Source organism: Marmota monax, unplaced genomic scaffold, assembly GCF_021218885.2.
Source record: "Marmota monax isolate L192 unplaced genomic scaffold, Marmota_monax_Labrador192_F-V1.1 WCK01_AAM20220418_F8-fsc00025, whole genome shotgun sequence".
In the NCBI taxonomy this organism is placed as follows: Eukaryota; Metazoa; Chordata; class Mammalia; order Rodentia; family Sciuridae; genus Marmota; species Marmota monax.
The window spans coordinates 265,097-280,323 of NW_026691950.1; the positions used below are offsets into that span (position 1 = coordinate 265,097).

General features: G+C 37.7%; 1 protein-coding gene across 2 annotated transcripts in view; it reads left to right on the forward strand.

Moving 5' to 3' along the window:
* Pgm2 (phosphoglucomutase 2) overlaps positions 1 to 14,933 on the forward strand; it is a 30,947-nt gene extending 16,014 nt beyond the window's left edge. For both annotated transcript variants that reach the window (XM_046446908.2, XM_046446988.2), the window contains 7 exons: positions 247 to 344; positions 1,127 to 1,307; positions 1,402 to 1,495; positions 3,010 to 3,139; positions 3,951 to 4,140; positions 8,717 to 8,850; positions 14,207 to 14,933. In XM_046446908.2, the coding sequence (XP_046302864.1) occupies positions 247 to 344; positions 1,127 to 1,307; positions 1,402 to 1,495; positions 3,010 to 3,139; positions 3,951 to 4,140; positions 8,717 to 8,850; positions 14,207 to 14,309 (930 nt within the window). In that variant the 3' untranslated portion in view covers positions 14,310 to 14,933. The remainder of the gene's footprint in view (positions 1 to 246; positions 345 to 1,126; positions 1,308 to 1,401; positions 1,496 to 3,009; positions 3,140 to 3,950; positions 4,141 to 8,716; positions 8,851 to 14,206) is intronic.
* The last annotated feature ends 294 nt before the right edge of the window (positions 14,934 to 15,227 follow it).

Consider the following 15,227-nt stretch of genomic DNA (forward strand, 5'->3'; position numbering starts at 1 on the left):
CCACACACATCCTGTCACATGCAGGTTGAGTCACAGGGCAGGGATGGGCCACACACTATCTCCCATTATTTGACCTCTGGTTTAGGAAGATATTATCTGACCCAAGAAAGACCAGCTCCAGAAATAAAACTCAGCCTTAGTTTAAGGAAAGTTCTTTTTAGCTCTTAAAAACTGAACATTTCTAAAAAGTAGGATATGCTTGCTTCTTGATTTCAATAATTTTTAAATTTTCATACTCTTTTTCAGACTTTATCTTTTGCTTTGGCTGACAAGACCAAAGCCAAAATTATTTTAGCCAACGACCCAGATGCCGATAGACTTGCTGTGGCAGAAAAGCAGGACAGGTGAAATGAATTGTGATTATCCATATAATGAAAATTATAAAGGACAACATTTTTGGCAATACTATATTCCTGGGAGGCTAAATCCATGGGAAAACATTTTCCATTTATTTTGCATTTGTTTTGCAAATCATCTCAAGAGAACTTTTTGTGGAGTCCTCTAATTTAGAAAGAGACACCGCTCTCAAGGGCAGGGGGATCACATCATTGACAAGCCTGATGCAGGGAAAATCAACACAGTGTGTATCTGGGATTGAAATTGCTGTTTGTGCTCCTCCCTCATTTTATAATTGATTTTGATGTAACTCTCTCAGTGCCTAACGAGGGCAAAGTACTTTGCTGAGTGCTGGCTTCACGACTCAGTATTTGTCAGTGGGTCTCCTAAGGAACTGGATCTTCAAGGAAATGTTGAATTTAGATGGAACAAATAGAGGGCAATACCTGTGGGGTATTGGCACAGTGTTTAAGACCAGTTTGGCCATTGGGTTTGTACAAAGGAATAGTAAGGAGGTCTATTATGTTTCAAAACCTAAGTTTTTGCAGGTTAAAATAAAGCATTGTGTGTCATCTCTGATACGCTCAATTTGTACAGTCTTCAGAGATGGACTACTTTCCCAGTACACGGTTGCCGCTCACATATTTGTGAAGCGGCAGTCGTTATGTTTCCAATGTGGTTTTTAAGATAGTCTTGCAGAAAGCACAGGGAGGCCTTATCTGCATGATAGTCCTATTCTGCTGGCTTCTAATGCCTTCCTTAAGATCACAAAGTTGAATTTTTATTTCAGTGGTGAATGGAGAGTGTTTTCCGGCAATGAGCTGGGGGCCCTCTTGGGCTGGTGGCTTTTTACTTCTTGGAAAGAGAAGAACCCAGATCGCAATGCCCTGAAAGACATATACATGTTGTCCAGCACCGTCTCCTCCAAAATCTTGCGGGCCATTGCTTTAAAGGAGGGTTTTCATTTTGAGGTAAGGTGTTGGTGGGACTCATCCATGTGTTTTCCTTTCTTTGTCTCATAGAGATCTTAAGACATTTTTTTTTTCTTTTGCATTATCCCTTTAGGAAACATTAACTGGCTTTAAGTGGATGGGAAACAGAGCCAAACAACTCATGGACCAGGGGAAGACTGTCTTATTTGCATTTGAAGAAGCTATTGGTAAGAAGTAGTAATGAGGATCATAGACTCAGTTAATATGTAGGATATAAATAGATGAAAGATTTGAACTTGGGTTCAAAAGATCCATAGTGAAATAAGAGCACACAGTTTACTTTGCTTCTCTGTTGCTCAGATCAAATGTGAAACTGTCCCACTCCAAAATTGGCATCTCATTTTTAAAAAAAAAAAAAAAAACAAAGAGGAATATCTTGCAAATAATCAGGCCATCTGCCAACAACTGAAAACAGAACATTATGCACGTGGCTGCGGGTGGCTTGAGAACCCAGCCTAACTGAGTCCACTCCCTTGCAAAAGTGCAAACAAGGATGTTTGCTGAGGCTGTCCAGGGCAAGGGGAAGGCACTGCTCTGGTGCTCCCATCAAAGTCATGGTCACGGGAAACCATGACCCAGAATGACTGAAGACCCTTGTCCTAATCTGTCAGTATATACAAACAGAAAGGAGAGCTAGTTCTAGAAACACGAACATCAGATGTTTGCACCAGAAATTGTTTAGCTGTTAACTTGGTAAAAGGTTTTGCACATTAGCTTTATTTTTGTTCCTCTGTATATTCCCTGCAGTGCAGCTAATGCACATCATTTATTTAATTGAATGAAGTGCAGTAGCTTAGCCTTTGTATTCTTGTCAGAATTGATTTTCTATAGCTTTTCTTTGTTTTTTGTTTTTTTTTTTTTTTTAGTTGTACATGGACATATGCCTTTATTTGTTTTTTTTTATGAGAATTGAACCCAGTGCCTCACACATGCTAGGCAAGCGTCCTGCCACTGAGCCACAAACCCAGCCCCCTATAGTTTTTTTTAAAAATAATATTTTATTAATTGTATATCTGTCACTCAGTGACTCAAAGAAATGGATGACACTGTCCTTGGCCTAGAGCAACTGACAGTTCTAGTTGAGTAATCGCACATAGGCATATAGGCCAGGTGTCATGACAATTGTGTGACTATCAAGAGCTGTTGGGTTTGAGAGAAGACAGAGATAGATAATGATTAAAACAATTAGAACCAATTTCATATGATCTGGGAGGACTTGACATGAATCTAATTGATGAGCATCATTTGACGAGGAGGGAAAATCTCACTGGTTATTCCACAAAGACTGCTTGAAGATCTGTTTTGTGCTAGGAACTGGGATAAATTCTTTTTGGGGGGAATGGGGGAATGCCAGGTATTGAACTCAGGGCTGCTTGACCACTGAACCACATCCCCAGCCATATTTTTATGTATTTTACTTAGAGACAGGGTCTCACTGAGTTGCTTAGTGCTTCACTTTTGCTGAGGCTGGCTTTGAACTCACGATCCTCCTGCCTCAGCCTCCAGAGGCACCGGGATTGCAGGCATGCACCAGCGCACCCAGCATAAATTCTTAACCATATGGTGGTAAATGTACCACCTCTAATATGCAATAGCCAGGATGCATCCGCACGTGAAGCCTGACGTGGTGTAATAAAGGACTTCACTGCTCAGGGTGTGTGTGTGACACGTGTTTCTGCAGGATATATGTGCTGCCCTTTTGTTCTGGACAAAGATGGAGTCAGTGCTGCTGTCATAAGTGCAGAGTTGGCTAGCTTTCTAGCAACCAAGAATTTGTCTCTATCTCAGCAGTTAAAGGCCATCTATGTGGAGTAAGTTTCTATTGACTTTGTTTGACTGGAGTAATATTTTTAAATGTTTTATTGTGTTCTTCTGCATGAGACACTAACATTCTTTCTAATGCTCTTACTTTGGTGATGTGTTCTATTTCTTATGAAAAAAACGATCACCTTTCCTTTTGGTACTTAAGCCACTAATTAATAATTTCATTTGCAATTGCATTTATTCTTAAATGACAACCTTAGTTGAAGAATGTGATTTTAAGTATCCAAGGTCAAAGAAAAATTAAATGTATTCATAATTTATCTTTCCAGTATTTGTAGCAAGTACCAAACTCTGACTATAAGAGTGCAAAAGCAGCCAGAGACATCACACAAAGTAGTGGACGAGGTGTGGCTGTGTTCCAATAAAACAATATTAATTTATAAATATAGTGTGAAGGCCAGGCAGGCATTTGGTGATCCCTGAGACAGATTGTTGGACCTCTTTTTGTGTGTATGTAGCACTGGGGATTGAACCCAGGTTCACTCTACCACTGAGTGACATCCCCAGCACCGCCTGCAAGTTTTTTTGAAACAGGATCTCCTAGATTGCCAAGGCTGACCAAATGTATAATTCAAATGTATAATTCTTGTGCCTCAGCCTCCCAGTATCTGGGATTACAGGCTAGTGTCACCATGCCAAACATTGGGCTTCTTTTTAAATACTAGATTATTTCTTTAAAGTTGGTTATGGTTATTTGTTTCATTTATTTTAGAATATACTGGTTGATACATATTCTGTATATGTTCTCCAGAATCATGTGCTGCTCATTTTGTATGACTTTGTAATTTTTTTTGATAGGTATGGCTACCATATTACCAAAGCTTCATATTTTATCTGCCACAATCAAGATACCATTAAAAAATTATTTGGAAACCTGAGAAACTATGATGGGAAGAATAATTATCCCAAAACTTGTGGCAAATTTGAAATTTCTGCCATTAGAGATCTTACAACTGGCTATGATGATAGCCAACCTGATAAAAAAGCTGTGAGTAACATTTACTATTATCAACGAAAGTCTTTTCTATTTATTTTTGGACTCTGGATTTTCAGCTTTTGCTTTCTATCAGCAGTTCTCAGCTGAGGGAGCATCAGAGTCACATAGAGGGCTCCTTCAGACACAGAGTGCTGGGGCCATCCTGGAGTTTCTGATTGAGCAGGTCTAGGATGGGCTAGTAATTTGCATGTGATGAAGATGTTGACACAATCAGTCCATCCTTTGGGAACCACTACTTTTCTTCTTTTTCTTATTTTTTTCTTCTTTTCTTACTTTTTTTTTTTTTTTTGTGGTACTGAGATGGAACTCAGGGACACTCAATCACTGAGCTACACCCCAGGACCTTTTTTTTTTTTTTTCTATTTGTTCTTTTTAGTTACACGTGACAGTGGAATTATTTTGATATCTCATACGAACATAGAGTGCAACTTCCCTTTTTTGTGTTGTACAAGATATGGAGTTACACTGGTTCATATATGAACGTACGAAAGTTATGTCTATTCATTCTACTGTCTTTCCCATTTCCACCTTTCCTTCCTTCACCCCTCCCTCCCTCCCTCAAGCAATCTGGTGAAACTCCACTCCACTCACCACCCCCCACCTATTGTGAGTCAGCATCCACATATCAGTTTAGTTTCCCATGTGACTTTGGTTTTAGTGTAATTTTTTTTTTTTCTGTGATGCTGGGGATTGAACCCAGGGCCTTGTGCATGCAAGGCAAGCACTCTACCAACTGAGCTATATCCCCAGCCCCAAGCATCCGCATATCAGAGAGAACATTCGGCCTTTGATTTGGGGGGATTGGCTTATTTCACTTATCATGATAGTCTCCAGTTCCATCCATTTACTGGCAAATGCCATAATTTTATTATTCTTTATGGCTGATTAATAGTCCACTGTGTATATACACCACATTTCCTTTATCCATTCATCTGTTGAAGGGCACCTAGGTTGGTTTCATAGCTTAGCTATTGTGAATTGAGCTGCTATGAACATTGATGTGGCCACGTCACTATATTATGCTGATTTTAAGTCTTTTGGCTATATAGCAAGAAGTGGGATAACTGGGTCAAATGGTGGTTCCATTCCAAGTTTTCTGAGGAATCTGCATACTGCTTTGCAGTGTAGTTGTACCAATTTGCAGTCCTACCAACAATGTGTGAATATACCATTTTCCCCACATCCTTGCCAACATTTGTTATTACTTGTATCCTTGATAATTGCCATTTGACTGGAGTGAGATGAAATCTCAGCCCAGTACCATTTTTCTACATTATTTTGAGACAGGATCTTTCTAAGTTGCCAAGATTGGCATCAAACTTGGGATCCTCCTGCCTCAGCCTCCCAGGTAGTTGGAATTAGAGCCTCCCTTGGTCCCTCCTGGCTTCGACTACTTGCTTTCTAGTTAATTTTACCCTGTTCTCTGAATGTATGGAACTGTGAGCTGAAAAACCTTGAGTACACCTTCTTTACACCATGTGGCTCCTCCATCGGATCCAGGAAGAGTTGCTGGCTCTGGCCAGAGGTTGGGAGAAGAAGTGTAAGAATATCCTTATGAGATGTTAGATGTCTTCTTTGATACTTACCTTTGTATGTATCTTATTTTCATCTGCCCACAAAATTTTTTTAAGAGATAAATAATATTAAAATAGTTACGATGAAACATTGGGACAAGCACTTCCCTCTCAGTTGGTATTCCTGGAGTTTATTTCCAAATTTCTAAATAATATGATGTTTTGACTATCGGGGTTAGACTTTATTAATTTTTTTACCATGGAGATAAGGATCTAGTTCTTTCATTTCCCACATGTGATTCTCCCTCTCTCTGTCCTCACAGTAAATTTACATCTCACCCTGCTGGTTAAATCAGATTCTCAGCTTCTATGATTATGACTAGTAACTGCAGTAGCCTGCTTAGCTGAGCAGTGTATTTTTTTATTAGGTTTCCATAATTTATATTAAAAAAATTATGTTCCCTGTAATGAATAGTTGCTCTGTCCCTTTATATGCCTGGATTTCCATGTAATTATTACCAGTTGTTCTCAAATTTTCTGGATTCCTCCCAATAGTGTGTGTCACACGTCCCACGGATTCAGCTCTTCTGTGGCTCTGTTTTGTTTCCAGTGGCTTCCTTCCTGGCCTCTCTTGGTCCCTCCATCTGGGCCGACCCAGCTGCTCTCTAGGTCGAGGGCACAGCTGTAGTCCTGGGAATGCAGTTGACAGCGTTGGGTCCCTTGCTCCTGACCTCATGTCTTCCTCTTTCTATATTTATTTTTCTAGATCACATTCACTAATTGTTTCCTGAGAAAAAGTGAATAGGATAGAAATTTTTGGAGGCGATTAGTTCTGAAAATGCCTCACTGCTGCCTGTGCTTGATTGACTCAGTTTTGGAAGCCGGTTGCTGGTTGGCTAGCGGATGTCACAGTGGCACTCACTCATCCCCTCCAAATGGTGGGGGTCCCAGCGTGCTGCACACTGGGTGTTAAGGCCACACTGGGTCACTTCCTTGCAACTTGGGTTTTTGGGTTTTTTTTTTTCCTCTTTGGGAAGATTTTAGGAACTTTTCTGTAAACTTCATGTTCTAAGATTTCTCAGTGACGCAGGTTTGTTTCTCTGGGTACTTGGTGGTTCTGTTTTGGTCTATGGAATCATTTCTTCTAAGTTTTCTTGGTTATGTGTTGAGGAAGGGGCTTGTTGGTTGTTTGTAAAATAACTTCACTTCCTTGAAGAGTTTCTAGACAGACTCTGGCTCTCCAGGATGCACGTTCTACTTATCTTATTTTTTTCCTTTCCTGTTTTCTGTCTTTATCTTCCTCTACCTTGGGGGTGGGGGGAATATTTGAGATTGAACCCAGGGGTTCTTATCCACTGAGCCACATCCCCAGCCCTTTTTTATATTTTATTTGGAGACAGGGTCTCGCTAAGTGGCATAAGACCTTGCTCAGTTGCTGAGGCTGGCTTTGAACTCACCATCCTCCTGCCTCAGCCTCCCGAGCCACTGGGATTACAGGTTTGCCCTACTATACCCAGGCTTCCTCTACTTTTGAGGAGATTTCCTCAACTTTAACTTTCAGTGCTTCTGTTGACTGTTTATTTCAGCCCTTACTCTAACATTCAAAATGGCAGGCTATTATTCTTGTTTTATATGCCATATATAATCTCTCTAAGGATGTTAGTTATAGTTATACCTTTTTAAAAATATAGATCCCCCTGCCCTATCGTCTTTATTTCCTGAAAGTTCTTTTGGGTTTTTTTTCCCCCTGTTTGTTTTGGACATTGTCATTTTTCCAGTGTTTTTTCCCAGGTGTCTGCTGGTCCCTAACTATCCTTTGAATGCTTAAAAGCTGATTGGAAGCTCTGTGTATGTGTACACCTCAAATGACTTACTTCACTCCAAGGATATTGGGCAGCAAGTCAGCTTTTTTAAGGGGACCCTCATCTGGGGCTGTTTGGCTGCTCCGGGGAAGTCCAAGCCTGGTGTATTGCCTTAAAGCTCTAAGCCAAGGCTCTGGAACATGCTGGGGGGAAGGCTGAGGACCTTAATCCCTTTTAACCACTCCATGGTGCCTGGTTCCCCGCTTCTGAGACATTCTGGTTCAGGCCCCAGAGAATTGAAGCATCTTCTGCAGGGATGGAGAAGAGCTGGCTCCCTGGCCCATGTGGGCTGGGGGTACGGAGCTGGGTGGATCCAGTAGCTTCTTTTCAACACTGCCCCCCTTTTCGCCTCCTGCCTCATACTTTGTGTACCTGGTGCTTCCAGTTCTTGAGATTGGCTGGGATTCTGCATAGCATGCACACTCCAACTGCTTCCTGTCTGTGTCTCCTGCTCAGGGACTACAATGTCACTGGCACAGGTCCCATCACCCCAGTTCTGCAACTCCATCTGTTTTCTGACTTCCACAATTGGTTGGCAACCCATCAACTGCTCTCTTCTTTTCCTGTTTGCCCTTATGTGTATGTTTCTGAAAATACTTCCACTCTAATTTTAGTAATTTGGGGAGCTATCAACTATAAATTCATATGCCCAAAACTTTATATTAAAAAAAGAATTGCTGGGCACAGTGCACACACCTTAATCCCAGTGAGTTGGAGGCTAAGGCAAAAGGATTGCAAGTTCAAGGCCAGCCTCTGCAACTTTCTGAGACCCTAGGGATGTAGTTTAGTGGTAAAGTGCTCCTGGATTCAATCCCCAATACCAAAAAATAAAAATAAAAAATCTTATAGACTTTTTTTGGTAAAATTTCACTTAGCAACAGTGAGATATGGCCTAATTTTTTTGTAGTACATTATTAATATGTTTAAGTTCATTGCCTATGAAATGGTATGCTTTAATGTGAATGAAAACTTTGTAACATTAGTAGATCTAGGGCGGTAAAAAGCTGGCACCCTAAATTTCTTACTATGTCTTTCACATGGAGAACATTTTCTGATTTCCCCAAAAATATTCTTTTCTAACCAATATATTGGTTTGGCATTTATTTTCTTGCTTATCCAGGGGAGAATATTAGTTAAACCAGTCTGGTTTGTTACTTGCTAGATGTGCAATGTGTTTAAATTGATTCCTAGGTTCTTCCTACAAGCAAAAGCAGCCAAATGATCACCTTTACCTTTGCTAATGGAGGCGTGGCCACCATGCGGACCAGCGGAACAGAGCCCAAAATCAAGTACTATGCAGAGCTGTGTGCACCCCCTGGAAACAGGTATGACACGGGTAGCAGCTGATGGGACTTTTGTTCCCCAGGCTTCCTAGTTGGTTCAGTTCAAGTATGAAATTAAAAATTTCATCTTTCCAGTGTGTAGTTTAATTGGAAATTGTGGTGATGATGTGATAGTAACAACTGAGCATCCAGGGATAAGAGTGCTCTTTCTTACCTACTTATTTCTCTCCTGCCTTTTATTTGGGGAAATCACATCCCTAATTTCAGCTATAGTAATAAAACTTCCTTTTTCTGAGTATTTTCATTGGTAACTGCTATCCGTAAATTTTTATTCTTCTTTAAAAAGGGACAGTCTTCCTGTGTCTCTGATATAATTAATTAAAATTTCTTCCACATACTCTCAATAAATACCCTTGAGGATCTATACAGGTTTGAGCCAGGAATAAAGAGTCCCTGCCACCAAAGAGCTAAGGGCTTAGTGGCTTCAGGGTCAGGTTTCTGTGATCTCAGCAAAAAGTTGAAGTGGACACCTTCCAACCAAAGTGTCCTAGGCACAGGTAAATATGGTACTGTGTACCTACTTAATACTGAACTAACTGGCACTTCCCTATTCAGGATATGATGGAGAATCAGCACAATTTTTTTCTAAAGGTTCATTAAGCCAGTGCTGCCCAATAGAAATAAAATGGACCATATATGCAGTTAAGAACTTTCTGCTAACCAGATTTTAAAACAATGAACAAAACAGGTGAAATTAATTCTAATAATATATTAAATTTAATATATGTGCAACATATAATCCACATAAACAATTTTTGAGATGTTTTACATTTTTTTAAAAAAGTACTTGACAGTCTTCAAAATTCATTCAGTATATGCACTTACAGTGTATCTCAACTTGAAGCTCTATTTTTATTGGATATATTTCTTCTGTATTTAGAATTCATAAATTTTGCAATAGAAAGAGTAATTTTGATATCCAGATTATGCCAATAACAGAATCAAGTGTCAGTTTTAATTTTAAATTTTGGGGCAAAAACTCAACCATTAAGCAAACATGTAACAGTTCATTTCCTAACAATCCATGATTATCAATATTTTACTGTAGTATTGTATAGGTATCAGTGTTTCCTTGTGATTAAATAATAAGCTGTCTGTTACTATATTGAGTATGGTCTTCCATAGACATTTCTTTGTAATTCTCATTCCTACTTCAGGTTTTCAAACCCTAGGCATCATTCCAAATGAACATCAGTTCAGTTTAAGGATCTGTTTTCTCCCTGTCTTTGTCTTTTCTTTTTTCAATATCCTTGAAGTGTATTCAGTATTTCAGAATATTTTCCTTTAATAACAAAAATAATGTTTAAGAGTATAAACTATTTAAACTTTTCACATGGCTTATTGACTGGACTTCAAGTATTTGTTTATAGGTTGATGGAAAAACTGAAAATTTGTCCTTGTATTATATTTATTGAAATGTTGGCCAGTAAGTAGAACATCCTGGCTCAAGCAAAACACCAGCCTACCCAGTGTACAACAGCAGTGAATCCATGACCAAGAAGCTTAAATATTATTAATATGTTTTATATCATGGATCTCATGTATTCATAGAATTCTGAAGCCTGCTAATCATTTAGAATAGAAAATCCTTTTCAAGTATAAGTCCTGGTGTTTATTTATTTATTTTTCTTTTTTTTCTATGTATTTATTTATTTTGCATTACAATTCTTAATATACCACTATACAATAATTTATCATATCTTTGATTATATATAAGGTATGTTGACACCAAGTCCTGGTGTTTAAAAGCAGTTTTGTTAGCAATGATCTTAGTTTTGTCCAACTTTTTATTTCAAATGTGGACCTCTTTCAAAGCTGAATTTGAAAACAGTGGCAGTGTTAAGAAGATAATTTATATGAGTAAAATTAATTTGGTTGCTGAGAGTTCTGAACAAATAGAGCTCAGGTATGTCATTTTGAAGACTGAGACATTAGAGTTTTATCCTTGAGGATAAAATAAACCTTTGACAAAGTTTGTACTTTGTATAACAAATGTGTGAATTCTCAGACTGAATAATCTAAGGGCCTATACAACAGAGTAGGCATTGGTGGAAACATTTATACCCAGTCAGCTTGAGAATTCTCAAATAAACCCTACTACTGAGAAATCAAGATGGCAGTCCACTATGGGGGATTGAGGAAAATACACCAGAGTGCTGTGATAATATACAACCCAGACAGCAAGAAGTTGAGTTGGTTCTTTTAACAGCGATTCCATGAAAGAATGAAGACATAGGTTTCTTACCCACCCAAATGGACTGTGGATTTGACTTTCTCAAGACTTTGAGTATCATTACAACAGTGCATTTTGAGCTTTTTAGAAGAAAAATGGCCTACTAACACAGATGGTAGTTTGTATGCCTGGAATTTTTTGCATTTTGATTTATTTGAGTATGACCTCATGGAAAATTAACTTTAACAAAATTTCTAACACCTAAACATTTTCAGACATGAAAATAGCAAAATAATAATGTAGCAAACCCACATACCCCTCACCTAGGACAGGGGTTGACACACTTCCTGTAAATAGTCAGATAGTGAACACCTCAGGTTTGCTGCCTGGGTGGTTTCTGCTGCAGTTGCTCAGCTGTGCTATCGCAGTGCAGAATCAACTGTATACACAAAGCAATGGATACTATTGTATCCCAATAAAACTTTATTTACAGAAACAGGCCATGAGGCGCAGTTTGCTGACCCCAACCTAGACTCAGGCTTTGTTAACATCTTGGGGTATTTGCTGTCTCTCACCATATGTTATATATATATATATATATATATATATATATATTTTTGAGCCATTTGAAAGTATACTTTCAAATGATACTTCATTCCTAAATATTTCAATATGCGTCTTCTAGGAACAAGGCCACTCCCTTAATATCTCAATGTTATTAGATGATAATTGTAGTAAGGAGGGTTCCAATAGCCAATAGAATAGAGATTTATTGCAAGGATTTATCTTAGGTCATTTTGGAGGCTGGTGAGGCACATCTGAGATCCATAGGGCAACTCTCCAGAAGGCAGGCTAGTGTTCTTAGGCATGGTTCCACGTTGCAGTCACAGGTTAAATTCTTCAGAAAAAGCTTTTAATATCTTTTAGGATCTGACTCATCCAGATAGTCTAGGATACACTCCTTCATTTAAAGTCAACTGGTTATAAAAGGTTAATCACATCTACAAAATACCTTGTATTTTGAATTTGAATAATTGCAGGCAAATTCAAACTTGTTTGAAAGTCCCAAGTGTCATTTAGCTTACATGGTTTTTCATGATTTTAGAGAAAAACAAGTGCCTAATATATGATACTTTGTATACACTTCTATAAAGTGCTCCAGACTTAGATTTTCCAGAAAAGGGGATTCCTCATCCTGGTTTTAGTGGTCATAGATGGTGTCCTGTTCTTTTTTAAAATGTTGTGAAATTTTCTCACACTTTAATTTAAAAAATGGAACATTTTAGTGATTAGGATGAGGAATAGTAGACAAAATTTTTTTTTTAATTTATTTTTTTAGTTTTCGGTGGACACAACATCTTTGTTTGTATGTGGTGCTGAGGATCGAACCCGGGCCGCACGCATGCCAGGCGAGCGCGCTACCGCTTGAGCCACATCCCCAGCCCCTAGACAAAATTTTAAAAAATATATATTTTTTTTAGTTGTAGACAGACACAATACCTTTATTTTATTTATTTATTTTTATGTGGTGCTGAGGATACAACCCAGTGTCTCACACGTGCCAGGCAAGTGCTCTACCACTGAGCCACAACCTCAGTCCCAGTAAGACAAAACTTTAGTTTTAGGAATTACAGTATCAGTAAGCCATATGCAGTAAGTGATTTTTTTTTTTCCCCTACACAGAAGAAACACAATATCAGAAACATTACAAATCGGTGTGGAAGGGAATCAATATGCATATGTGCCATAGCTTTAAAACCAAACTTGATTAATAAATAAGAAGTAGTAAATTCACTGAGTTTTAGTTTTCAGTTTTGTGGGTTTTTTAAATATAATTATTGTGTACCTTCTTGAGAACTATTATTTTCTTCAAAGCACATTTATGGAGAAGGAAAAAAATTATAATTCATATGCATTTATGAAGCATAATTACTGTATATATTGCCAATAGGGATAAAAATAATTATAATGATAGCTACATTTATTGAGGTCTTTGGACCAGGTTCTGTGATAATTACTTTATATAATATATCTCAATCTGTACAACAACTCTCCTGAGAAGGTAAAGTCTTTATCTCAATTTTACAAATGAGGAATCTGGGCTAAGAGAACCTAAGCCACTTGCCCAAGGGCACATAACTAGCACCGGAGTACAGCCAGAATCAATGTCAGCAATGAAATTGATTGCTTTAATCATACTGCCTAGCTATAGCAATGTAAAAATGACTTTACCTAATTACAGAGATTGCCATTTCCACTCAGATAAACTTTGCATATAAATTTTGCAGATAATCAAATATAAAGTAATTGACTGATGGAAAATGTGATGGTTTGAAGGGTTTAGTTTTCACGTTCAGCCTTGTGGTTTTAGGTGTTCAGAGTCACTCACTAGACTCTATAAGCTGCTAGAAACCTGTTTAACTGTGAGTCCATTTTATCTGTTGTATACTTTCTAATGGTTTGCATAGAAATATTTCCCACTTGATCCTTGAAAACTTGATTTTCTTAGCATGATCAGTTGCCCTGGATTTTTGTTTATACTTTAGTGGTGATGATTTTGTTCTGGAGGTAGATAAATAATAAGAAAACACTGGGGGCCCTTTTCTTGGTATTTGACTGCGGGCACCTGCGAGGAGATTCCCACCCATGTCCATTCTAGGAAGGCGGTTTCATAGCTTGAGGATAAGCATCATCAGGAATATTTGAAGCCTAGGACCCTGAGGACTTCACAGAGCTGTCATTCATAAAAGTTTAGCAGGAGTTAATAGCAATTGGGATCAAGAAGGCTTACAAAAAAAAAAAAAAAAAAGAAGGCTTACACTTTTAGGTATAAACACTATATATCTTTTAGGGATGATAGGCCAAAATTTGTGTTTCTTGAAAAATCTTAGGAGAAGAGCAAGGGCTAGCTTTGTTTATAGTCAAGAACTTAGAAAAACCTTTAGGGAAAATAATACATGTTGTCTCATGGGATTTTTTTTGCCTAAGTCAACAAATGTGCTCCCATGAATAGTCACTGGAGTTCTGTTTTTTTTTTTTTTTTTTTTTCTGATTTAGTCCCTCTCTTAAAGTTAAATTTCAGTGTCACTTGGTCTATGAAGGGAGCTTTTAATATGTTCTTAGGAATAATCCATTAATCTGGATTTTTTTCTCCTTATTTTCCAGTGATCCTGAGCAGCTAAAGAAGGAACTGAATGAACTAGTCAATGCTATTGAAGAAAATTTTTTCCAGCCACAAAAGTATAATCTGCAGCCAAAATCAGAGTGAAATATTTCACCCACTTTTACCTCCAACTAAACTGAACTGGATTTTTTTTTTTCCCAGTACTGGGGATTGAACCCAGGGCCTTATGCATACTAGGCAAATGCTCTACCACTGAGTTATATCTCCAATACTTTTTAAACTTGATTTCTTTAACCAATATTTTTGAAGACCAAATGAATCACATTATCACTATAAAAGTATTTGTATATTTTAAACAGCTCTACATTCCTCATTGCTTCATGTTTGATCCTTAAGGTGACTAAAGAAAACATAACCTAGCAAACTAACATCCCTATTAAAATGTCGAGTTTGGGCATTTTCTGAATTTTTACAATTTTAAACATAAATAACTTTCAAAAACCAGATTGTAATCAATATGCCTTAATTTGCATAAATGTGTGTTTTCTGTTGAAATAATCAAAAACCTTGTACAATTACTAAATTCTGGGATGTCATATGTAGGATAGCCATGTTTTAGGTATATGTACATATATGTTTCTATCAATTACTTATAAATTAAAATAATAGGTCAAATGTTGTATTCATGTTTGGGAAAATACAATTCATCAAAACCCATAAAGTGAAACAAAATGTACTTTAAAAATATAAGGCTTTTTTTTACGTTTATTTTATTTATTTACTTGTTTGTTTTAGTACTAAGGATTAAACCCAGGGCCTCGTACATGCTAAGCAAGTGCTGTATACTGAACTGAAATACATCTCCAGACCCTTTCTTTTATTAAAGCAAATGGTGCCATTATTATTATTAATGGTTACTAACAGGTTTAGAACAATGAAGATGTATAATGCTATTGACAGTCATTTTGCTAAAGTCAGGGGAGAAGATAATTTATATTTTCATGATTCACAGTTTGTGTTCTACCAGAACTCTTAAATCTATATTCAATGTATTCTATCAGT